The sequence below is a fragment of the Notamacropus eugenii genome, chromosome 5, assembly GCF_028372415.1.
Source record: "Notamacropus eugenii isolate mMacEug1 chromosome 5, mMacEug1.pri_v2, whole genome shotgun sequence".
Taxonomy (NCBI): Eukaryota; Metazoa; Chordata; class Mammalia; order Diprotodontia; family Macropodidae; genus Notamacropus; species Notamacropus eugenii.
The window spans coordinates 154,183,025-154,210,555 of record NC_092876.1 but is presented as its reverse complement, the minus strand read 5'-3'; the positions used below and the strand labels follow the sequence as shown (position 1 = coordinate 154,210,555).

At 38.3% G+C, this 27,531-nt stretch overlaps 1 protein-coding gene across 12 annotated transcripts in view; it reads left to right on the top strand.

The window, feature by feature from the left end:
- The window catches only part of YAP1 (Yes1 associated transcriptional regulator), a 148,950-nt gene that overhangs the window by 84,865 nt on the left and 36,554 nt on the right, over positions 1 to 27,531 (top strand). For 4 of the 12 annotated variants that reach the window (XM_072611261.1, XM_072611266.1, XM_072611263.1 and 1 more), the window contains exon 4: positions 16,208 to 16,321. The exons of 4 other annotated variants lie outside the window; for them this stretch is intronic. In XM_072611261.1, coding sequence (XP_072467362.1) covers positions 16,208 to 16,321 — 114 coding nt within the window. Of the gene's footprint in view, positions 1 to 16,207; positions 16,328 to 27,531 lie in introns of all 12 variants that reach the window. 4 more of the 12 variants (XM_072611264.1, XM_072611260.1, XM_072611262.1 and 1 more) reach the window with 1 other exon arrangement.

Here is a 27,531-nt window from a genome sequence, read left to right as displayed (position 1 = left end):
ATCCATCCCTCTCTCCATTTCTCCCCCTTAAACTTGAATGATACTTTCCTCTTCTGATTCTTCTCATATGTGTCTTACCTCTCTTTAGTTTAGCTGGTTCTTCAGCATTCATCCCCTGCTACATAATCCTGGATGTGTCCCTCAAGGCTCTGTCCCAAGTTCTCTTTGCTGATTTCATTGACTCCCAAAGGGCCAGGTGAGATAGAGGGTGAAAGAGGTGCTATCAGGGGAAGTACAAGAGAGAGTCATCTGGCTTCCCCCAGATGACAGCCTCCCTGGCCCCTCTTTCCAATACAGATTGCACCTTTCCTCATTCTCTTTGGTTCACATGTTGAGGTGGAGGAGTTGCTATTTCCTATTTCTGCATATACCTCCATCACTTTCTTTGAGGTTCATGCTATTCATATCTACCACCCAAGCAGAGTCTTGATAGAGTGAACAAACCATGGGGATGGGGTTTAGTGTGAGGGAAGAGAACCAGAAACAAAGAGACAGACAGTAGGAGACTTGTAGGTAACTGTTACCAAAATCAAGATAAGGTCCATCCATTGATCAATGGATGGACTGGATCTCAAAGGATGAAAGGTTACTGAGAGATGAATAAACTAAGTTCTAAAATATTATAGAAGGGCGAAGATCTTGAAGCACTATTACCTCATAAGCAAGAAACAGTAGAAGGAAAGACAGATTTATGGATGGTTTGATGAGAGACCTAACTAATCACAGTCTCCTGAGGGATTTAGGTTGCAAATTGAGAAACTATGAACAGATTAAAAAAAATTTTTAAATCTATAAAGACTTCACTGTCAAAAGTTTCTCCATCAGAGGCAGTGGAGCCACCAAATTTGGACTTTTAACATTTGTACTTGATGTCCTCCGTAAAGAAATAGAAATGGAACTTAAGAAAAATGAGAAGAGAAGTGTATAATCCGTAATATAGCAAATATATATGTATATGTATATATATATATATATATATATATATATATATATATAGAAGTCCATACTAAAGGTGAGATGGTTTTAAGGACTTCTAGGGATTAGTTATGATAGATGAAGCAGAAAAAGCCAATGATTCAATAAAATTCAAACTTTGTTATAAATGGGGGAGTGGGGGAAAGATGATGGAGAATATCTCAATAAGCACCAATTCATGTTTACTTTTCCATATCTACAAAAATTTATGAAACCATACACACAGCATTAATAAACAGGCTTCCACCAACAACATTCTACAATAGAGATTTATAGGAAGTCTCCTGACCTGAGAGTTTATAAGATGTGGAGAGAGGTCATGCCAAATGAGAACACATGGATGGATTGTGCTATCTACTAGTTAATTATTGAGATCATAGATAATTCAAATTATAGAAGACTATATTTCTGAAAGTTGAAATTGAGAGGAAAATGACATTTTCATATATATATATGTGTAATTATATACACTTACATGTGTGTATATGTGTGTGTGTGTATGACAATGTAAAATGATAATGCTAGGAGAGAGTGTAGGCCTCCTTTCTTACCCAGGCTAGAAGTGCAGCAGCCATTCATGAGCCCATTCCCATTAGCATTGGAGCTTTGATTTACTCCATATTTTTCACCTGGGCCATTTCTTTTCTCCTTAGGTAGGCTCTTGGTCCCCCATTTCCCAAGGTTTACATTATTGGTGCTGGGCAGTGGATATATTCCATTGGCTTAGCCCTCTGCAGTTCACTCCCAACCTCAAGTGATCCATCAGCCTGAACCTCCTTAGCAGGAGAGATTACAGGTGTGTACCACCACACCTAGTGATAACTCATATTTATATAGCACTTTCAAGTTTGGAGGAGGAAAGAATAAAGAAACAAGAAATAGCTGGGTGGAGCTGTTAGAATTAGAGCTAGCAGATAGGAAAGAAGGATGTTTTCAAGTTTTTCTGATGGATTAGGGTTAGTTCTTATTTTGAAAACAGCATGGAATTCCTAGGACATTTCCCTGAAAGGAAAAGCTGAAGCTGCACTTTGATGGAGAAAATGCCCTGTCAATCCTGTGAGTCAGTGCAAATCAGGGAAGACAGCACTACACCCATCCTTGCTACAGAATAAGACAATTCAGGGTGGGCAGAGTCCCAAAAATAAGTAATAAAGAGCTATGTTAGCTTGTCCTCAGCCCTGTTGTTGCTACTGCAATAATAGCTGCCAGATACTGAAGGAGGGAAAAAGAGAAGACATGGAGACAAAGGAAACTGGCATGGTGCAATGGGATGTCCAAAAATGAAGATGACCAGGAGAGCCTTATTCAAGGTTTCCAGTGACCTCCTGATCACTCCTTCTCAGTCCTCATGGCTCTTGACCTCTCTTCATCATGCAGCACTGCTCACATCTCTTCCTCATGAACTTTTTTTCATTCTTGGTTTTCATGGCATTACTTTTTCTTGACTCATATTGCTACCTGTTTGACTACTCCTTGAAGACTGCTGTGCTGGATCATCGTCCATGTTCTACCCTTTCACTTCATGTGTCCTCCAAGATTCTATCCTGGTCCTTCCGCTTTACTCCATCCGTATCTTCTCTCAGCAATCTCATTAGCTTCCAGGAATTCAGTTATCTTGGTGCGTGTTTCTCAGATCCACATATCCAAATGTAATCTTTCTCCAGAACTCCAGGCCATTGTTAACCAGCTGCTGGCATGATGTTACCAAATGCTGAAAACTACAAATGAAACTATGTCCAAAATGAGATTAGTCTTCCGGCCTTCCCTCCCTTCCACTCCAACCATCCCCCCAAAAAAACTTTGCTATTTGTATTGAGAACACTACTATTGTTCCATCCATTGAAGGTATAACCCCTGTTTTCAACCACAGAATTATCTTCAGTTCACCTTTCCCTAATACTTAATCAGTTGCCAAGTCATGTCATCCTACCTCTACTCAGTCTTTTATAGCCACCTCCTTCACTTCATTCATACGGTCATTCAGTAGTTCAGGATCTCATAATTTACTTCATGGGCTATTGTAATAGCCTTTTAATTCATCTCCCTGCCTCCAACTGCTCCCCTCCTCAGTCTGTCTTCCATACATCTGTCAGAATTGATATTCTGAGTATGTGTCTGTCTGTTGCTTTATTCTGCAGCTCAAGAAACCTTCAGTGACTCACTATCACTTAAGTCTGGCATTTAAACTCTTGCCTAATCTAGTTCCAACCTATGTTTCCAAGCTGATTGGCTCTTATTCCCCTCATGCGCTCTACATTTCAGCCAGACTGGCTTACATGCTGCTCCCTTTGTACGTTTTACCATTTATGCATCACTCTTCTGTACCTTCATTTAGAGTCTGTCCCCCAAAACTAGGGGACAGACTCCCCTTCTTTACTCCCATCTCTTAAAATCCCAAATGATATTCAGTACTCAAGTGCCATCTCTATATGAGGCCTTTCCAGATCCTTCCAAATTGTTCATGTCCCCTCCCTGTGCCTTTGTTTATTTTAGAATATGGGCTCCTTGAGGTCAGGTTAATTTCTTTGCACTGTCACTTGTATAGATAGTGCACTGTACATTAAAAGGTAAGCTAAATCAATGCTTATTGAATGAATGGATATTCTTAATCTGATTATTTTGTTAGTTAAAGGCAATGTGGTGGAAAGAATTGAATTGTAAATTTATGTGTTAAAATCTTGGGTCTGCTGGTTCCTATCTGTGATCTTGAGCAAGTCCCTACATCTCTCTGCACCTGAATTTTATAATCTGTATAGTAAGGCAGTAGTAGAACCAGGTGATCTCTGAGACCCCATTCAGTTTCTAATCCATGATCCTCTGATCTCCGAGCCCGTCACATATTTTAATAGTTCTAAAAACTCAACCATATCACAGAGTTTATGCCTCAGTTCATACTCTCCTGAGTATTTTCTTATTTCAGAGAAGCTGATTCTTTTCTGTTTTCTTTGCTTTGTGTTAGAGCTAACTTCTCTCAAGAGGCATGTGAAAGGTCTATACCTAATGTTGTTTTAGTTCTTCTGATTTGGTCTTAAGAGAACAAATAATATGCATCAAAGAATCTCTGTTGTAGTGACGATGAATAATAAGTAAATTAGCAAATAGAGGCATGATACTGGTAGAAGTTTAATTTTCATTTTCCTTAGTGATTTCCAAATTCTTCTGGTTACTGTCTTGCTACAATCATCTTCTGACTCATGGGAAGAATATTTGTGTGAAGGATCAAGATGTTAATTCTTATAAAATAATATTCATAGACTACCATATAAGGATAGTGCTGTGAGTCTAAACCCTGTGACATTAGTAGCTGTGGGTCTCTGAAATCATGTTCAAAACACAAACAGAACTATATAACCTCTGGAGAATGATTTTCTTTCATTTTTAACCTAAAGTAATCCTCTCCCTCCCTCTCCCCCTTCCCTAACTTAGTAAAATCAAAAGACTTTATTAAAGACAGCTGGAGCCAAGATCAGTTCTAAAGTTTTGCTTAAGCTGATTATTGCTCATGGTATGCAGATGACTTTCTAAAATCAACTTATTTGAATTCCTAACATCTTGTAATTCCCATACTATAATATCAATTTGCAAATCAGACAGATCATCATTTAAGAAAATGCTTTGTGCTTAAATATGTTGGTTCTCAAAAAGTCCAACCAATAGTGAATGTCATTGTAAATTTCCAGTAATGTGAATTTTTACATGTAATTTTTTACATTTACTAATGTAAAAAATCAGTTTTAAGTTGTAGTTGTATTTCTTTTCACCTAAGATCTAACTGCTCTTCATCTGAGCTCACCATTCAACGGGTCATAGGATTAGCGCTGGAAAGGACTTTAGAACTTATCTGAGCCAACCTCTCAGGCAACTGTGTGGCATAGTGGATAGAGCACTAAGTCTGGAGTCAGGAATACATGAGTTCAAATCCAGCCTTAGACACTTACTATCTGTGTGGCCCTGGACACGTCACTCAGCCCTATTTGCCTCAGTTTACTCATCTGCATAATGAGCTGGAGAAGGCAAACCACTCCATATTTTTGCCAAGAAAACCCCAAATAGGGTCACAAAGAGCCGGACATGATTGAAACAGTAACAGAAGGCCAACCTCTTATTTTATAGATGAGGAAACCAAGGCCCAGAGAAGTTAAGCAATTTGCCCAAGTCACTCAGAAGAGCGGGAATTCAAACTTGGGTCTTCTGATTCCAAATGCAGAATTTTTTCAACAGCACTACAATGTAATCTTCTGTTTTCATTATCCACTGCTACCATTTTACAAGCCACTTATTATCAAATCAGCCAGTCAGTCATTTAGTATTTATTAAATGCTTATTATGTGCTAGACACTATGCCAGGTATTGGGGGGTACAAAGGTAGGCCAAAAAACCAGCCCAAGTTCTCGAGGAGCTCACAGTCTTAACAGAGGAGACAGTATGTAAACAACTATGCACAAATAAGATATATATGGAATAAATTGGAGATAGTGTCAGAGGAAGGGTGTTAAAATTATGGAGGACTAAGAAAAACTTCTTGCAGAATCTTGGACTTTAGCTGAGACTTGACGGAAGCCAGGGAATTTAAGAGGTGGAGATAAGGAGGTAGAGCATTCCAGACATGGGGGTCAGCCGGAGAATGTACATAGATATGAATTCTTTTTCATTCTTGTCCAGCTTTTCATGGCCCTCCCTATTTGGAATTTTCTTGGCAAAGATACAGTAGTGGTTTTGCCATTTCCTTGTCCAACTCATTTTACAGATGAGGAAACTGAGGCAAGCAGGGTTAAGTCACACAGGGTCATACATCTAGTAAGTGTCTGAAGCTGGATTTAAACTCAGAAAGATGAGTCTTCCTGACTCCACTATCCACTAGCTGCCCATATGAAATCTAGCCCCTAAAATATATCTAGGAGCGGAAAAGTGGTAAAAATACATTCAGGAAGAACTAAAACCCAAATCAGTTTGGGCCATATCTCAACTACAATAGACTTTTCTATTCACTGGATTTTTTGCCATGTTCAGAGGCTCATGGGAGCATGAGATTTTGATTTAGGGTTGAAAAATACCCTGGAGGTCATCTAGAATCTAACTCCTCAGAGAGGTTAAGTGGTACTTGCCTAAGGCAGGTTGAAAGTGTCAGAGCTGGGACTTGAACACAAGTCCTCTTGACTCTAAAAGCAACATTTTTTTTTCTCACTGAACCAGGCTGCCTCCTATGTTTTGGCCATGTGTTTCTGATTACAGAATCTTAGAGAATCTTGTTGATGCTATGGTGGGAAAGTATGATGCAGAATTTTACAATTACTAATAATATATTCCATTTCACCATTTATGGTATACATTTTTGCAGGGTTGTTTGGACTTTAACTTGACGCTATAGTTAAGTTCTATAGTACAAAGTTCCAGTCTACAAATATGAAAATTATAATCAGAGAGAGTATGTCAGAGATGAATTAGCATGAGAAGATTCCTTGTTTTAAAAAAGCCTTTGAGTCCTAAAAGAAGGTTAGAGTTCCAATTGTTCTTCTGACTTGGATCTTTTTCTCTGAAGAATGTTCAAATCTCAATCTTAGCTCCTTGCTAGTTGCCAGGCCTAGAGGCCTGTGGGCTACCCGAGTCTTACCTTACCTCTATCGGAGGTCTTCGGCTGGCCAAACCGGATACTCATATGAGAGAAGAGACGTTCCAGAGTCGAACAAGGGTTGAGCTTTATTTCAGGGTTCTGGTTACAAGTTCAGGGGAATTCTTCCTTGGAGGGAGAGAGAAAGATCTCCCAAGGAGGCACAGATCTTACAATAAGAGATTGGAAGTAGAAGTGTAAGTGGGGAGAGAGGGGGAGGGGAGAGCGGAGAGAGGAAAAGCGGAGCCTTCTGTCCTCACACATGGCCCCTCCACCCAAGAGAGCTTTCAGGCTTTCCTGACCCTACTTAAGCTCTCCCGTCGCGTAGTTTACACGTCAATACCGAGCCTGTTAGGTAACAACAGGTGTGCCCCAATCCAGGACAGCCTCCAGAGCGGGGATGCTCCTCCCATCACGTATCTCACGGGAAGAGGCAGAAATACACGAGATAGCTCGGTTCACCTCGATTCCCAGTCGTTTCCTGGGGGGCCTCGTGAGAACTCTAAGATTTAGAAGTTCCCACCTTTACCCGCCCGAGACTGTCCACATGGAATTGAGCTTCCAACCCCAGCAGCTAGTGATACCTGGGCAAGTTATTTCATCTCTTTGGGCCTCATTTTCCTCGTCTGCAAAGTACAAGAGTTGGGCTTGATGATATCCAGGACTACTTCTAGTTCTTGGTCCTAGGATTTATATCTGAAATGTAGATCCATCTTATGCTAAGGGGTGACGTGTTTCTTATTCATTTAAGTAGATAAGTAGGTAGGTGGGTAGTAAGTAGGTGGGTAGGCAGGTGTATGGGTGGGTATTGGAGAAAGAGGCTGGGTCTCCTTGTCTTGCCCAGTCTAGAAGTGCAGCAGCCATTCACAGGTCCAGTCCCTCTACTGATCAGTACTGAAGTTCTAAGCTATTCATTCATTCTAAGCTAGGGCTGGTTCATCCCTCTTTAGGTAGCCTTGTGGTCTCTACTCCCACAACTTCACAGCATTGGTGCTAGACTTAGGGACACCTGACTGGTTTTAGTCCTACTGTAGTTCCAAGCTCCTAAACTCAAGCCATCCACCAGCCTAAGGCCTTCCCAGAAGCAAGAAGATAGAGGCATAAACCACCACACTCAACCTGTGACTCTTATATAGAGTTCTTGCACCTTAAAATTTTAAAGGGATTTGGAGCTTAATCTAATCTGATTTTCTGTCCACTGTAAGAATCTCCTTTACAAAATCAGCCATGTGGACATATATCCTCTGCTTAAACTTTTCCAGTGAAAAGGAATTTACTACCTAACCAGGAAGCTCAGTCCATTTTTAGACGTCTGATTGTTGAAAAATTCTTTTTTATACTATATATTCAAAATTAAGATCCCAAAGAAAGGACTGTTGACTGCTCTATGGTGAATGGATTAGATAGAAAGAGACTGGAAGCAAACAGTCCAGTTATGAAACTAACCTCATGTTACATCTGTCAGAGATGCTGAAATGCAAATTTATCTTCATTCAAGAAATACTTGATTGAATATGAACCATGCATAGCCACAACACTGTTGAATTTTTATAGCATCTAACATTTATTAATTCTGTATTCTAGTTACTGGAAAGAATAAGCTAAACTGTCAACATAGTCTTTGTCCTGTACTACGTGGGATATGGCATGTACACAGATAATTTTATTCCAGAGTAGATTGTTATTGTGTTTGTCCTTTGTGGCCAAAGAAGACCATACCATCAGAGAAATGATAATGTGACTCGCACTTGACTTGGTTTTGAGTGAAGGAGGGCTGAGCAGATCACCAGCCGCACTTCTTCCAGAGTAGAGTATGAATGGGAAAAAGGAAAGAGACAGACAAAATGCCCTAAGAAAACTCTAGGAAGAGAATACCTTCTGCTTGTAGAATGAACAGAGTCTTCACAGAGGAAGTGTCATCTTCATAGCATCTCAAAGTTGAAAGATCCTTCAAATGCCATCTAGTTCACCCTGTGCCACCTTCATATTGAGAGCAACGGATGGTTGTTCAGCTTCTGTTTGAAGACTGCTAGTAGGAAATCTTCCCAAGATAACCCATTCTACATCTAGATAGCTCATAATTGTTAGGAATGTCTCTCCTGACATCAGCCTAAATCTTTACTGCTAGCATTTCCACTCACTTCTAGATTTCTCCTTTGGGGCCAAACAAAACACATTTAATCCCTCCTCAGTAAGAGGCATGTGAACATCTGAAGACAGTTATCATGTCATGTCCCATCCCCACTCCTAAATATTCTTTCCAAATCAAAACTCTTAATTTCTTTAGTTGATCTTTATATGTCATCATTTCCAGCCTTCTTACCATCTAGACACAAGGAGATTGTTTATGTCTTTCCTAAAATTTGATACCCACAATGAAGCCACTACTCCAGATGTGATCTGACTGGGATATAGAGTACAACAAAATTCTCAGCTTCCTCAAGCAGAACCTTCTGCTTCTCAAAGCTTAGGATTGCATTAAGTATTTTTGGCTGCCTATGTCATGTTAAATGTTGAATCTGTGCTTTAATATTACCACATCTTTTTCACAGAAATTGTTACTGTCTGTCTATGCCTCCTTCATTCTTTTGTTGGGAAGTTTTGTTTTTTTTTTAAAGCAAGGACAGGATTTTCCATCTATTTGTATTAAATTTCATTTGATTAGACCAGGTGTGGGAAACCTGCAAACTTGAGGCCACATGTGGCCCTTTAGGACCTTGGGTGAGATCTTTTGGCTAAGTTCAAATTTTACAAAACAAATCCTTTTATTAAGGGGATTTGTTCTGTGAAATTTGGATTCAGTCAAAGGGCTACACTCGAGGACTGAGGGCCACATACGGCCTCAAGGCCGCAGGTTCCCCACCCCTGGATTAGACTTTCATAGTTGTTTTGAACATTGTTAGCCCATTGATATTATTGAATCCTGATTCTCTTATCCATGTTAGTTATCCCACTCAGTATCATATTTAGGGAGGCAGAGATTTCTGGATGAATAGTTAGATTAGGAGGTAATCAGGATGGTGAGAGACCTTCAGACCATACCATGTAAAAAACACCTAAAGACACTGGGGGGATGTATGTAACTTAGCAAAGGAAAGCCTTGGGGTCAGAAAAAAGACATTGTAGCCATGGCAACTGTCCAGAAGTATTTGATGGGCTATGATGAGGAAGAAGGAGCTGAACTACTCTGTGTCACCAGCTGTACACTGCACACCTCTGTTTCAGTGTTCCATAGACATCTCATGCAATATGTTCAAGCTCATATCTTTCCTCCTACAAACATCCCAACTCCAAACTGCTATTTCTGTTAAGGGCATCACCATCCTTCCAGTCACCTGGATTGACAACCTTGGAGTCATCCTTAACACTTAACTGTGTCTGATCTGCCATATTTACTTGGTTGTCAAGCACTGATAATTCTGCCTCCGTGACATCTCTTGCATCTTATCCCTCTAGTTCACCTCTCATCACTGTTGCCTTTACTGTTACGTTAGCCTCTTAATGGGACTCCTTGCTTCCAGTTTCTTTGTTATCCAATCCATCTTCCTTACAGCAGCCAAAATAATCTTCCTCAAGCATAGTCAGCTAATTTTTATAAAGCACCTACTATGTGTCAGGTACTAAGCTAAGTGCTCACATTTGGCCATGTTATTCCCTTGCTCAAAAACCTTACAAAGGCCTAAACTTGTCATCTAAAGTCCTTCACAGTTTGACTCTAGCTTACCTTTCCAGACTCATTTTGCATCACTCCCATTCACTTATCTTTAGTTCCAGACTAACTTAGTTTTCCTCAAATTTGGCATTCCATCCCTAACACCTGTGCCTTTGGTCTTGAATGTCTTGAATGAATGAACAGATGATTGAGAAAGCACTTAAGTACTTACTCTATATACTGTGTTGAATTCTGGAATATAAGCAAACAAAAGTCCTTGCCCTCAAAATGCTTACAATCTATAGTAGAAGACAGCACATAAATAGGAGCTGGGGGAAGGAGGGTGAGGTTGGGGATAAGGTTGGAGTATATGTAGCAGCATCATTTGAAAATGGCCTGGAGGCTTGATTCCAGGCAAGGTAAGGCAAAAACTCACCCATCAGAGCCCAGGATTCTGAAGGAAGGGTTCTGGTAGGAGGAGATTAAAAGGAAGGCCAGAATGCAGAGAGCTTGGATTGGATATGGCAAGGAAAACTCCTTCATTTCCACTGTTTAGAATACCTAAGATAGGTCATGACAGTATCATCCCTTCTTAAAAGATAAGGAACTCCAGTAAATTATAAACCCCTGGAGGACAAGGCACTATTGGTTCTCCCATTTTGCATAGAGGTTGTGACTTGTCAAGGCTTACCCATACAGTAGGTTTTAAAGGCAAGATTCACACCCTTGTTCTCCCTCATTCAAAGACTAGTATTCTTTTCTCTACACCATTCTCCCTGGTTGAAACTGTGTTAAGTGAGTTCTCTAAAAGAGAGAATTTAAGGAAAAAAACTTATCTTATAGGTGATAAGTAATAATTCAGTAAATGAAATTTTCAGAAGTAAATTTGTAGTTATAAATTTGTCTAATCAGAATTTGAGAGCTGATTAGATTTTAGTTCATGTAATCCAAACTTCTCATTCTTCTTGATTTTTAATTTCTCTGGTAATTTCTTTCTTTTAGTGTTACACTGTGAACTAACTGTAATAATCTGGGTTTTGTTTTGTTGTTGTTTTTACAACCATTCATTTCTTCTGGTGGCCTACATGCTTTTCCTAAGTTTTGGACAGGTAAAAAAACTGGGCCTGATTCTATGAGTTCCAAGGTGTCCAGGGGTGGGGAACCTGTGGCCTCAAGGTTCTTGGGTACAGCCTTTTGACTGAGTCCAAATTTTACAGAACAAATCTTTTAGTTAAAGGATTTGTTTTGTGAAGCTTGGATTCAGTCTAAGGGCTGCACTTGATGTCCTAGAGGGCCACATGTGGCCTCTCAGCCTGCAGGTTTCCCACCCCTAGTGGACCTTCTTGTTTCCTTAAGCTTTTGTTTGTCTTTAGTCAGTTATCTCAGGGTCTTTAATCAGAAATGGAACGTTAATAGTGAGTCAGCCACCTACCATATCCTGAATAGAACTGCTTATTTTTATTCTTAATGTGGTAAGAAGAGAGAGCTTCTTACATCATAGCAACCCAACCAATCAACCTACCAATGAGTAGTAGCGTAATGCTTCTCCAAAGACTAAATAATCTAAATTTAACTATCAGTTATATGTCATTCATATCACACTAAATTGTAACATCTACCCTTAACCAAATCTCTGTAGTTTATTTTACAACTCATATTAAAAGTTATGCCTCTCCATACATGTGTAGAACATTCTTTCCAATCTGTTCTGCTTATTTAAAATTTTCCTTTTGCTAGTGTGATAATCAAACATCGTTCCAGAATTACCCAGGAAAATGAGAAGTAGGGGATATTGTGATCTTCTAAGAAACTTTGTGCGAGATATACAAGTGCAAGATATGGGAAGACCATCTAGATAGATACAGATCTTGAAGGTTGAAGACTTACTGGACTTCAAGTTGAATGTGTCAGCAGTGTCCTGTGTCACTCAAAGAAATTAATAAGAGATAAGGTTGAATTAAGAAAGGGATCCTTCTAGGAAGGAGGAAGTAGTAGTTTTTGCTCTACTCTGCACTGTTCAGACTGCATCTGGAGTATTGTGTTCCATTTAGGGAACCATATTTTAGAAAGGACAGTGGTAAGCTGGGGAGTATCCATGTTCATAAAAGTCCTCAAGTCCATGTCATGTGAAGGATCAACCAAAGGAACTGGGGATATTGAGCATGGAAAACAAGATTCTTGGGGGACATAATGGCTTCATCAAGTCTATGATGGACTGGCATGTAGAAGAGAGAACAGACTTTTTCTTTTTGGTTCCAGAAGGGAGAACTAGGAGTAATAGGTAGAAGTTGACAGATAGGTATAAAAGACAAATTTGAGGTGAATATAAGGAAAAACCTTATAATCAAGGTGATCCCAAAGTAGAATGGGCTTCCTCTAGAGTTTTGCCCTCACTATAAGCAAAGGCTGGATGACCACTTCATACATATGTGGTAGAGGGAATATTTGAGGGTATGGTTTGAACTACATGATCTCTGAAGTTCCAACTCTGAAATTCTGTGATGGTGGATCAAGGTTTGGAAAATGCTAATTTAGATAAATTATCTTTTTCCTTTACTATGACACATATTTCTAAAATGCCCATGAAGAGTTGTTTACTAGCCAATTTCTAGGTTCATTGGACATTTGTAAAAGATATATTGAACAAGCAGGGTAAGTAAAAGGCCAAATCCCACTAGCCAGCCTATTTTGGTACCCCTGGAGCTAAGAATGGTTTTATATTTTTAAATACAATAAAATAGGTGGTGAGGTTGTGGGCCATAGTTAAACTAACAGTAGAATTATAGGATAATATCTTTAGAGCTGGGAGAAACCTCTATGGTTATACACTGGATTGGGATTCAGGAAAATCAGAGTTCAAATTCTGCCTCAGATACTTACTGTGTGACCCTGGGCAAGTAGCTTCTCATCCTCAGGTTTCTTCTGCTATAAAATAGGAATGATAACAGCAGCACCTCCATACATGATTGTTGTGAAAATCAAATGAGATAACATCAAACATCACTTGGTAAATTCAGAGCTATCCAGATACTAGCTATCCAGTCCAATCTTCTCCTTCATTTTACAGATGAGAAAACTAGGTCTCAGAGAGATGAAGCAAGTTACCTAAGGTCACTGAGGACATAATTGGCAGATTGGAATCTGAAACAAGTCCTCTTGCTCTAAGAACAGTTTACATTAATAGTTAGATTCTGCTTCCACTAGAAAAAAAGAAGAGTAGAGATTACCTTAATCCAAGATCAACCACAAACCCATCTGATTTAATATGGTGGACAAGGAAAATGATATTGATAGAAAGAGAAACACAAGTGTAGGACACATGAGCCAGAGCAATAGTTGTAGCCTGTTGAACCATTTAGGTTCCTCCGATACAATGATGATTCCCAGTGCACCAATTTGGAATCTCTGGTGCAAGTGAGACACTCTAGCTACAAATGGGCAGACCAATTTAACCTGATTTCCTTTGGCAGAATTCCTCAAGGATTTAAAAAACTCCTTATCATTAGAACTATCCAAAAAATGGAGTAGGTTTCCCTCAAGACTCGGCTCATATCCCACCTTCTGAAGAAGGCTTTTCCAAACCTCTAGAGTCTTATCTTTCATCTACCCTATATATGTCTAATGTGTTCCTAGTTATTTATATGTTATCTCTCCTCTTTCTTGAGGGCAAGAACCATGTATCTCTAGCATATAGCACAGTGTGTAGTACATAATAAAAGATTAATGAATAAATGTTTGTTGATCAGTTGTTCTCTTCCATTAGAGATCTCTGAGCAGAGTCTGGAAGACCCTGTATCAGGTGTGTTACAGTAGGAATATCTTCAGATATTTGTTGAAGAAGATGGTTTCTGTGGCCCCTTCCAATTCTAAAGGTCTATGATTATTTTTTGTATCTGTCTTGCTTACCAAATGTCAGCTTAATTTGGAGTAGTCCTTTTCCCAGTTGTATTTAGGATGAATCATCTGAAATTGATACTCCAGCGCTTCATCAACCTTGAGGCGACCCTGGGTTTATAAAGATAGTAGAACTTTCCAGCAGACCAAAGGGAGAAAAGGTTTTGAGTAGGAGTCCAGTAATTGATGTGTATTGTCCAAGGGGCAAGTCAGAAGAGGCTCATTGCCAGACTGGCTGTAGGGTGATGGCATTTCTACGCCATAGAATCTCTCAAAGACCATCTGCCAATTTAAAAAGAGGCTACAACCCATACTGTTTTAGGGAGTACCCACTAACTTCAGTTCTTCTGGAAGAAAGTGACTTGGAATGATAATGTAGACATGATGGTGGGGTTGGTGGAGGTACAGTATTGTTCCTTTATTGCCCTGAAGTCACACTGAAAACTCAAAAAGTATTTGATTCTAGGGGGTTGGGACATGAGTAGAAAGTGCCCTCATTCAACTAGGAATTCCAGTTATATCCACAGCATGGTTTTATGGTCCATGTTTTGTGGGCCCCCCCCCTCCCCAATCCCTAACTGATGTTCATTTGAGGCTTTCACTATCATCATAGGCCTCATTAGGTTGTCCACTTGGTTTGTGATGCCTGCCTAATCCTGCTAGGACTTGAAGTATCTGTTGCCTTCTCTGGAAGAAGAGGCTATACATCTTGAAAAGGGCTATATTCTTTGATTCCTCCATCCAGAAATTTTGGTAGACTGAAGGCTAGATGTGGGGTCGTGTGTTCTACCCTTTTTTTTGTGGGGTTTTTCTTCTCTACCAGTGTCTTAAGTGAAAAACTATGGGTTCCAAAAACTTTTCCAAAAAAAGGACTTTATTCTTTATTAACTATATTGCATTGACCATTTGGAAAGCAGTTGGCATGGGGTGCTTCCATTCAGACTGTTGTTTGCCTTCCATGGACAGTTGTATTTTTCTTCCTACAAACCAAATTCACATCATTATGATAATAGCTCCTAACTCTTAACTAGCTGTTTAGCCCTTTAAGCTTTGCAATGTATTATACTTATTTTTTTCATTTGATTCTCACAACTGTCCTGTGAGGTAGGTACTATAAGTATCATTGCCCTATTTTACAAATGTGAAAACTGATCACCACAAAGGTCACATTAGTTGATCATAACACACTCCCTTTTAAGTGTTCCAGGTAAGATTTTATCTGGGTCTCCCCTGACTTCGGATGCAGTGTTTTTCCATAATACTATGTTAAATAACGCATCTTCAGAAAGTACAGAAAATTTAAGTGACTTAGCAGAAGTGTTTCATGAGTGACCATATATTTTCCCCCACAAAACACCAAAGTATGAGGAAACTGGGGCTCAGAAAGGTTACTGATATGCTCAGAGTAATAGCCATTATATACCAGAGCTAGAATCTGAGTCTTTTGATTCCAAATCCAAAGACCTTTTCACTATATTATGACTGAGATAATGGGATAAAACTCTCACATGTATCTAATGGGGGAAGGGAGAGAGTAAGTAAACTTCACTAGTATGCCTTTTAAGATTTACATCCTTAGTTTCCTTAATCTGAGGGTCTTCCATTTTTATAGAGGCTGCTTAAGCAGTAGCAGTACTTAACTAAGTCATCCACTGAAGTAAAAGATATTTTTGTGGCTCTGATCTTTGTTGTCTTTGATACCAATGCTTAATTTCATTCTGATAGACCTGATTTATCATCATAGTCATCATCATAGCTCATAACAATGGGGATGTCTTTCAGGATTCCAGAAGGGATTTTGGAAACTAGAAAGGTTGTTAAATAGCAAAGGATAAAAAAACATTATAAAATAGGACTTTTAAAACAAAATTAATTATTAGAAAAAAGATAAATTCTTATTTTGTTTGTTTGCTTGGTTTAATGGATGGGTGGCAGGGTCATCATGACTTGACTCTCAGAACATAAACTCAACTCAATTTCATGAATTGTTTTAAATTTATTTGAAATTTTTTTTAATAGACCAATTTTTTCAGCTACAGCAAATAAAGAGCCAACAATGAATTCCTTCTATATTGCAGGGCCCCTTCCCGATGGATGGGAACAAGCCATGACCCAGGATGGAGAAATTTACTACATAAACCATAAGAACAAGACCACCTCTTGGCTAGACCCAAGGCTTGACCCTCGTTTTGGTAAAGGTTCAACTCAGACAAATGTTTTAGAATATTTCTCGTTACTCTTTCTCTGTGTACATGTGTTTAAATATAAGCAGCATTAATAGTTAATAGCATTAGAAAAAACTCTACAGAACCCTACTTTTTACTATATTCCCCACATTTTTTATTTGTCATTTTAAACTTTGGAATCTTGGAAGTACAGGCTAGTTATTTAGCCAGACCTTTTAGTTTGCCAGGCGTCCTGGGGTTAACTGACCCAAATCACTGCTCTTCACAGATCTTTGTGAGACACAATGACCTTACTTGAAGGTCTTTTGAAATTATAATAATAATCAGGCTGTCAAGTAGCATTTGAAACCTGCTTACCAGCTCATAGTTCCAGCTCTTCTCTGTGATGCAATTGACATATGCTTATACCTCAATTCTACCAAGACGGCTTCCAACTCATGTCAAGCCAGCCCTGTGCTTTAAATGAAATATCAACCAGTCACCTTGGAAGTGGGTTAATGAGTGTAATGGGACTTTGTGAAACTAAAGTACATAATCTCTCTCTTCCTCTGTCAACCTCCTCCCTCCCTTCCTCCCTCTCCTCCAAAACAAAATCAATTCATTTTCTTGATCACTACATCCTCTCCCACCCCAAATCAGGAGCTTTCCATCCCCAAAGTGTGCATGTTCTGTTAATGGTATACAAGTTTGCTTTTGGTTTATTTTCTGATAATTCACTATTTTTCAGTTTCTTTAGTTGGATTTCTGAGGTATTTTTCCAGAGCTATGGAAAAATGAGTATAAAAAGGAGCAGATCATTGTGGTTTTGAAGCTTTAGTCTTGGACTCAGTGCAGCTAAATGAAAACAGTGTGCAGATCACTGAGTAGGTCAGGCTAAGGGGATAAAAAATCTTTGAAGCTTTACAGGGGTTGACCTAACAACAACTGGCAGGGCTCTTATGAGAAAGAGGCATTAACTCTGTGAATGCCATCTAAATGCAGCCCTGGAAAAACTTAGGTCTGCTTAGTTAAAATAACTAAGCTGTCCAAACCATTACGAATCTCATGTGACTGTGTGGGTACCTTTTACCAAAAAGGGAAGAGGAGAGAAGGGAGAGTGCAAAACCCAGACCTTCATTTGCCCTTAGGTTAAATACAGAGGAGGCTCAACTGACCAGTCTTGCAGACAGGTTGAACTCACAAGTCAAATAATACTCAGAGGCTGTCAGCTTTGGCAGATAGATGGTTTGGCTTAAACACTAGTTTTCTGAGCTGCAGACCTGTTTGTATGTTGTAGAGGTAATACAGCATGCTAGTAATTTGCAACTTTGAATTCTGTTTATTACATGAATAAGGCCTTGTGGTTGAAACAGGAAACATGAGAGGTAATAAATGTAGTGACTACAGAGATACCAGCCCTGTTTCTCTAAATCATTCTAGAAGAAATAGACTCAGCTTTTCCATGTCTTAAAGCAACAATAACAAAAACCAGTCATGTTACATTTTTTCAGTTTAAGCATTTCTGAAGCAGAGTGAGAATAAAGCCTTAGCTAAGCAGCAAAGGTCATGAATTAGAACAAAACATTTCATTTTTGAGCAATGATTTCAGCTACGGGAGTGGGATGAAATAGTTTGCTGTGATCATTGTAAAGTTCTATTAGCTATTAACATGGGGTTGGCCTTTCTTTCAGAAATAAATAAGTTCTCCACCTCCGTTGTCTCCCAACAAATACCTCATCTCCAACCAGCAAAAAATAAAACCTTCTAACCAGAAATATCCAAAAAGCTTCACAAGGTTCTCTTACTGTCTTCAGTTTCCCTTTTCGGGCCCACTGTGTATGTGTATCCCAGACAGGCTTGACAACGTGCCAAGGCTTTTTATTTTGTGGCCCGACTTTTAATCTGTTCCAGACCTTTTCAGTCAGAGAGCTCAAGTGTAACTGGAGGGGGTTGGGGAGGGAGGGGTAAAATAGAAAAAAAGCATGTGGGTTTCTCTGATCTAGAGTGACGGCAAATAGAGACAAGCTGCTGGCTGCTGTTGAATTTGAAGGAGTTTTCCTTGAAATCTGGAATTGTACATATTGTATTGTGGGTTACATTTTATTATTTCTGCCAAGGAAATATAAAGAGTTTCTTTCCCTTCCTTCTGGCCCACTCTCTTTTTTGACCTTTTGAGTTACTGCAGCATGTTAAGTGGTATGTTTGTGTTTATAATGTTAGTGAGATAACTTTACCTCTTTTTCTAAAACCTCTGTCTGTCAACTGTAATTTGATTAAAGTAGACCTGTAGCTTTGGAGTTTGAAACAGAGCACACACATAGATGTTGCTTATTTTTGTTGTATGTGGGCTTCACATTTGTTGTCCATCACCTTTTTTGTATTTCTGCTCTTTGTTTTTTAGCATTCAGAGAGTCATTTACTGTGATTTCAAAGTCCTAATGAAACATGTAAGTTGTCCCTGTAAGTTTCATTTTAAAGAAATTATTAATTCCCATTTGTTTTAATGTAATCTTCATATCTCCCCTTACCAACCCAGAGTCATCTTTTGTAACAACGAATTAAAAAAAAAAATCCATTTCAACAAAACTCATTAACTAAGGCTCGACCAGGAAAGGGAGAAAGAAATAAGCGTTTATATAGCACCTACTATGTACCAAGCATTTTGCTAAACACTTTTTTACGTATATTTCGCAACAACCTTGCAAGGAAGGTGCTATTAATATCCCCCATTTTATACTCGAGGAAACAGAGCAATTGAGTAGCGACTAGCCCAGAATCACACAAGCTAGTAAGTTTCTGAGGGCGGATTTGAACTCAGGTCTTCTGGACTCTAGGTCCATCTCTCTATCCACTGATAGATGCTGTGTTTCACACCCAATTCAAAAAGGTACTGTTTTATGTATACACACACACACACACACACACACACACACACATTCTTTTTGGTTAATATTGTAGGCGTTTTCGTGTATATCATTTCCTGATTCTATTTACTACATTCCATATTAGTTCATGTCTTTCTATACTTTTCTGATTTTTATGTTATCATCTCTCATGGTACATGATTTCTATTGCATTCATCCAACCCACCTGTTAAAGCTGTTCTCCAATCAGTACAGATCTCTGGGTCAAAGGAAAATGAATATTTTAGATACTTTATTAGCATAAGTGCTAAGTATAAATTCCAGCAATTTTTGGCAAAGGTTGGGCCAATTCACAGATCCACCAACAATGTTGTAAACCTGTCTTTCTGTCACAGTCCATGTAGTTTTCAAGCAAGAAACTGACTTACCACCTTTAAAATGTTTAATCCTTTTTCCTCTCCTCTGATGAGTTGTACAGAAGCTTACCTTTCTCTTCATTGATAGATAACTCTTTTTAAAAAATCCCTTTCTCTTTTTAGAGAACAATCCAAATCAGTGAATAGTACACCTACATATTTGCAGCACCTTTTATTATTTGTTTTATTTCTTCATGAAACACCCTCTGCTGAAAAAATGTTAAATCATTCTATGATTCCTTTTTGAAAGAATTTATTGAGAATTTTGCAACACCTCTACTGCTGTTGGGAATCCAGGATGCTAGTGTTTTATTTTTTATTAGCAGATGAACTTTGTGATGAACTATGAGAATACTGCAAAATATCAAACTCCTTTCCAGGGTTCCTCTTTTCTCTGATGACTTTTGGCCAAATATGTCTAGACAACCCCAAATTTAGATGGACATTTTCTTCTGCATTTTGGAGAGTCTGGTTTTATTTTTTTTTTTAAATCTTGTTGGGTGTTTATTTGAACAATTCTCCAGTGAAAGAAAATGCTCATGAAAACACAAACATTATAGAGTTCTTTTCAGGATGAAAGACCTGTGCCAAAACACTGACAGTTAATGAATTGTTCATATATAAAATGTTATTGTTCTTATTTTTTATGTAAAGGGATGATTTAAACATTGTTAGTGTTACTCTTAGTGATGTGTGCTTCTGGAAATAAGCGTGCATGGCATCAAAAGAGTAAAAATGAGTACATTTGTGTTACACAAAATAATATTCTGGAGTCATAGCTTCAAGGGAGGAAAGAACCCCATGCCTGTTAAGTTGCTTTGAACTGCTGTTTTCAAGAGACCTCTCTGCTAGGATCTAATTCCTAAGGAGTTAATGAACATTGCCATCTGAGTTTGGGGGAAGGGAACTGTGTAAGTGTAGACTTTGAGTCTTTTTTTAAAAAAACAGATTCTTTAGCCATAGAAAAGGACATTTTAAATCAGTTTCCCCCAACCCTAAAAAATTTCTTTCAAAAGAGATGATTTAATGTTAATACTAAAGACCACAGCTTTTCCTCAATTTCTCCTTTAATTATCAGAACAGAATCCTTTCTATGAGTAATATAATAGTAAATTTGCTTAGAAGTTGCTTGCAGGGAATAAATACCTGTGATATCAAATAAAAGCAATATTTTTATTTTGATAAAATTGTTCCAAATGACCAGCTGGTACCTGGAATTTTGCCCTGTTTACTATATTGTAAAAACACAGAGGTACTCAGACTACGAAATTTAAATTCTTTAGTGGAATTTATGAATAGTGGGAGTGCTAGGCAACCAGCACATGAATATGCTAAAGTAAATTGCCAGAAATCTTCCCATAAAAAGTAATGTATTTTCTTAAAAAAAGAAATCCACTTTTTAAGCCTATAATAATGAACCTAAATTGTCATGTAATGGCTGGAGAGACTAATAATAGATCTACCACTTACCAGCTAAGCTACATTTTGTAATTCCTACTTTAACAATTCACATTTTAGTACTATTTATTAAGATTCCCCTAAAAGGAAAAGATTTTGTTGTGGTATATGATGTACCAGTCAGAGGTTCCCAAATTTATTTGGCCTACTGCCCCCCCCCTCCCCAATTACTCAACACCCCCCTGGGGTTTAGGTTAGATTAACCCTTATTTTTATTCAAACACCCCCCATTTGTGCCTGAGGTACTACTGCCCCACTTCATTCCAGTGCCCCCAGGTGGTGGTATTGCCTACTTTGGGAACCTGTGATTGTACTTTATGGAGTGGCAGCATGACATAGTGGAAATAGGACTGGACTTGGAGTCAGAAAACCTGGATGCATATCTTGTCTTTGTCATTTAGCTGTATAACCTTGGGTAAGGACTTTAACCCCTGAGTTTCTGCTTCCTCACATATCCAATGGGGATTCAGTATTATCTGCCTAATAATACAATACAGCATTTATTAGTAATATATAGTCAACATTTAGTAAGTCTCTAATGCATGCCAGGCAATATGCTAAGCTCTGGGGATATAAATAAGAAAAAGACAGTCTCTGTCCTTAAAGACTGAAATCTAACCATGGGAGATGCCTCACAGAAGGAAGCTGGACAGACTGGGGGGACTGGGGACCACTGGGTACTTGGTGCAAGGATGGGGTATCACATTCCATGAAGTCCAAACCAAGTAGAGCTACTGATGGAAAGTGGAGAGTTAGGTGGAAAGTAGAGGGCTAAGGAAAGTGGGAAGGTGTTGAGTGTCCACAGCTGAGTTAGCAGCATGGTGATGAGATTTCAACTGACCAGCCAGGGTTGTTGTGAGGATTCAGTGACTTAATGTCTATTAAATTGCATTAAATATGAGTTTGGGATAAAGAAGAACGAAGGGGAAGAAACTAGTGAATGATACATAATATGAAACTTAGGAGGGGATAGAGTGGAAAGAACATTGGATGCTATAACCTGTGTGACCTTGGATAATTCACTTCCTCTTGCACAGAACCTTGATTTCTTTTCATTTTTGAAGAGAGAGTTGAACATAGTCCCATTCTGCTTTAAATCCTATGAACTCAGTTTCCCCTAGAGAGACTGTTTGCAAACATTATCAGACAGAAGTTGTCATTTTTTTCTGCCTATCTCTCCCAGTGACATTTTCCTCTCTAACCTCCTGTCATAGAAATCTGTCTTGTTCCTAAGAAGACCAGATGTTTGGCAGAATCTAATTGCTACATTTAATTTACTGCTTATGCCTTCAGGCAATATTCATTTTGTGCATCATTGCTTGATTTAGTCATGGTAGTAAAGCTAGGCAAGACATATAAAGTTGGGCAGGTGGTGCTCTCTTAGAAGTGTGGCTTCCTCTTCCAGTGCAGTGCTACAAACTCTATACCTTGGGACCTTACTCAGAAAATCACATAGCCTTCTCCTTCCTTCATCTTCCTCCCCACCCTCTCACACCTTGAGATGAAAGGGTAGAGTAATATAAGGATTACCTTCCCCAAGGCATCTAATGTTTGTTTATATACCGGTAGTTACCTTAAGGGAAGGAAGAAAGAAAAAGGTAGGTGTTGTCAGAATATTAGGCAGCTGCAGGAATTTGAGAACCAGTAAGCATTTTAGGAGCCATAACCAATTAAAGGTCCTGAACAAAGACCAAGCATCAAAACTTTGTTACAACACAGATTTACTTTATCATTGTGGGTAGGGGATTGGTGTGGATGCACAAACTTGATTTCCTTATGATTCAGATTGCAAATTGCCACTTCTCTGAGTTGGACCTTAGAGATTGTTTAGTCCACACTGTACCTGAACAAAAGCACAGCTTTTGTTTTTGAGATCTATGTTTATTTGAAGGGTGATTCTCTCCCTCCTCATTCTCCACAATTTTCCTTTAGACATATGCCAGTTACAGTGAGGGAAGGGATTCAGTGGAGTATCTATATTCCATGACCCACCTTGAGGAAGTCACCCAAAGAAACGTAGAGTCTCATGATGCATCTTTGCATGCTGTTAAATTTTTTAAAAGGCAATAGAAATACTTCATTCATTATTATTCTTATGACATAATGATATTGCATTATATCCGTATAACATAATTTGACCAGCCATTACTCAATCTATCAGACACTTTGTGTTTCCATTATCTAATCTAATCTTCCACTTCATGCAGAATTCCCTAACTGGCACTCAGTGGTCAAGTTTAAGCGCTTTCACTTGAAGAAGCTTGCTACCGCACAAAGCAGTCCATTCCATTTGGGAATAGCTCTGATTGTTACAAAGTTTTTATTTGTGTTGAGCTGAAAACTGCCTTCTAATAATTAACATTTATTAGTCCTCATTTTGACCTCTGATACTGCGCAGTCCTTCAGTCTGATATCCCTTCAAATTATTACTCCTCCCAAAATCTATTTGCTCTTCAAATAGTAGGCATTTATTTAATTGAATTCTATTAATTGTCTTTTGCAACTTCATTTATTCTTCATAAGACACAGTTTCCAGACCTTTTACCCTATTGGCCATACTCTTGTATATATGCCAATCTATAGGTCATGAAGTACTCAGTAATAAATACTATATTCAAGATGTAGTTTTGCTAATTTAGACTACAGTGAGACCTGTTATCTCTCCTTTTCTTGATAGTCTTATCTCAATATATGTGTGTGTGAGTGTGTGTGTGTATTATATGTGTGTGTGTGTGTGTGTGTGTGTGTGTGTGTGTGTGTGTATGCTTTTTGGCAACCCTTTCACATTGTTGACTTATTCTGATTTTGAAGTCAACAAAAAACTCTCAGGTCTTTTTCTCATGTATTACTGTTTAAAGCAACTGTATCTCATCCTGTACTTTTGCAGTTGTTACTTCTTTTAAATGTATCTTTGTTATTTTCAGCCTGTCATTTAAAATTATTGATCTTTTTGAGCCTGTCCTTTCTCTGTCCTCTGCCTCCAAGCAGTTAAGCCTATCAATCTCTTCCTTTGAACACAGGAACAACAGATATTTTTGTGGTTAGCATTTGACAGTCTTGGGTTATTTAGAGCTTTCTGGAACTTTCTGACACTCTTCTTCTAGGTCCATGTCACTCTTTTTCATGAATCCATGAGTCAAATATCTTTGTATGTGCCTCTTTAAAACATGATCGATCTCATTAGAGAGTTCCATGTACTACCACATCTCTTTCTTTAGATGTTTCCTTTTAATGGGGGGAGTGAGGAATAGGGCTAAGCTGTATACCTTAAGTTTAGTGACTACTGAATGTTTTTAAAATATGAATATGTTTTGAGAATTTCACTATGATCTTTGAAATAACTATCTGTAATGTAGATATTACTGGCTTCTAGACTGAGCTTGCTATGAAGGATTGATTATAAGTTAATTGAATAGCTGTGAATATGTGTGTGTATGTATACACTCACACACACACACACACACACACACACATACACATTCCCACATAAATATGCATATGTGTCTACAGAGAGAGAGAGAGAAATCTATATAACTTAACCTTGTGCTTCTTAGTCTGCTTTTTCATTCTCACCTTCCCAGATTCCTGACAACAGAATGTCTATTCACAAACCTATGTTGATGGTTTAGGCTACTTAATATATTATCATCTCAGTAATGGGATTAAAATGAAATAGTTATTGTCCATCTAAATTGTAAATCAGGTAGTTTATAGCCATTCTATCTCAGAGAAAGCAAATATTACCCTTGTGTTTATTACATTTCATTTCTCTCTTTTGTGTAACCTTCCCAGCCCCTAAAAGTGGTCCCAAGACTCTCTTGCTTTTCATGTCTTTGCTTACTCTGTTGCCTAATGGAATGTCCCCCTTGTCCCTCTTATTCACCTATTGAATTCCTACTTAGCCTTTGAGGCTTTACTCTAAGAGAACTCTTGGGTAACCTGGGGTCTCATAGCACTGTGTTTAGCATTTATGTGTCCTTTTTTCTTATTATATAACCCTAGGAGATCAGGAACTTGGGCGTATTTAAATTCAGTGACTTGTTTAGCATCTAGCTCAGTACTCTGTACAATCATTGCTTGATACATTTTTTAAAAAATTGTATTGAATAGTTTGAATTGAAGGGATTTGCCTAAAGTTGCACAGGTGGTGGTAAACTTCTGAGGTGGAATTTGAGCAGCTAGGTGGTGCAATGAATGATACTCTGGGCCTGAAGTTGAGAAGGCTCCCTCTTTGTGAGTTCAAATCTGGCCTCTGACACAACTTTCTGTGTGACCCTGTTTGCCTTAGTTTCCTCATCTGTAAAATCAGCTAGTAAAAGAAATGGAAAAGCACTCCAATATCTTTGCCAAGAAAACTCCCAAATGAATAACAACCAACAAACTAACTTCTGAATCCAGATCCAATTGTCTTTCCTCAGTACTACCTGCTTCCTTTAGGAAGGATAGTGGACCCCCAGATGACAAAATCAGGATTTTAAAATATCTTGAAAAGTTAGTATATGAGACCAAATCAGAGCTCTGAACTTGGAAATAGAAAGACCTACCTCTGACACTTTGCTGCCTTGTTACCCTAAGTCAATTTAATTCCTTTAACCTCAGTTTCGTTATCTGTGAAATGGAGATAATCATAATACCTCTCTGATAGATTTGTTAGCAAAATCAAATGAGATGTAGCATAGTACAATGGAAAGAACAATGGCTCTGGAGTCAGAGGATGTGGTTTTGCATCCTGCCTCTGACACTGGCTAGCTATGTGAATGTACTGGAGCAAAGCATTTAACCTTCTTCCATTTGTAGAATAAAGGGATTGGGTTAGATGTCTGATCTACTTCTTTCTCTAAATCTTTCATTCTCTGATATTGTATGTAAAGGGTTATACAACTTTAAAATACTGTGTAAACAGGGACTAATAACATTAAGATGAAATTAGAGAGGGATAAATGTATATAGTGTTACATTTGAGTTAAAAAAAAACTGCAGTGGAAACATCAGATAAATGAGGTATGGTCATATAGCACATTTGTTTGAAAAAAGAGCTAGTAGTGTAAGGGAACCAAGTTTTCAAGATAAGTCAGTAGTGTTATGAGGCATCCAAGAAAGCTAGTTCCATCTTGCTGCCTTGAGAGAGACAATAGTTCCCAGGACTAGAGAGATCTCAGTCCTCTGCCCCAGTCATACCACACCTGAAATTTGGTGGTTAGGTCTGAATGCCACATTTTAGAAAGAACACTGGTGAGTTAGAGTGCCAGGAGGAGGGCAGCCAGTATCCTGAAAGTCCTCAAGTTCATGCCATGTGATGGGGATGCTTAATCTGGAAAATAGGAGACAGGTGGAATGTGATAGCTTTCTTCAAGTATGTAAAGGGATGGAAGAGAGAATTACTTTGTTTTTACTTAACTGGTAAAGGCTGAACTAGGACCTATCTAGAAATAACAAGGGCTACTTTGGGAGATACTAGATATTAGACCTCACTGGAGGTCTTTAGATAGAAGTTGGATGACCATTTTTCCTACATGGATTGGGACTATATAGTAGCCATGATTCCTTCCTTCTCTGAGATTCTGTGATCCTGTGACTCCCCTGGAGGTTGACTGACTGAATTGTGACTAAATTTCATACAACCTGTAGAAGAAATACCAAGAAGTGTCATTCCATTTATGTTGGTGTTTGCAAAAATGCATCCTGGCTTTAAATGTCCCTCATGTAATACCCTAAATGACCACTTTATGCTATTAAAACTTCTTGGTGTACATTTCTAAATTCTTTTCCCCTTCCCCCCTGCCCACTCTTCTCTGTCTCCCTCTGATTTGCTGATTCTTTCCCTCATTTCATTGCAGAATGACTAAAGAAATAATAGTGAATAGAAGAAATCCCTGAGTATTTGAAAATGGCAAATTCAGGGCTCAACTTTAAAACTGAATTGAATTTTAAATTGGAAAATCTTTAAGTTATAGCTCAAGTATCTAAAAAAGATACCAGAATAAGTCAATTTACAGTGAAAATGAAATGAGCCTTTTGTTTTGAATGACCATTTTTTTGGTCCCTCTTTTAGTTTAGCTTTTCTTTATACCACTGGGAATTGCTGTTGAAAAGGAGATGAGGAAATCACTGGGCATATAATCTAAAGATAAGACTTATCACATGATAAGCACAGGCAGATAAACTGGTTATCAGAGGAAATATTGGCTGTAATAATTTGGCTTTATAATCCCAGGAATTCATGTCAACGTAGTAAGTTTTTAAATATGTTAGATGCTAATAGGATTGAACTGTTCCTATTCTCTTAAAGAGGGATTTTGAGCTGTATATGTTGCTTCTTTTGAGCAAAATGGAAAGCAGAAATGTGCCTTATAAATTTACCAAATAAAAATATTTGAATTCATAACTTATAGTATAGTAGTCATATGTTTTTAACGTTGAATGTACTGTTAAAGATTACTACTGGCAAGAATTTATAGCATTGTCTATTAAAATTCTTGTTATTGACTGCCCATATCAC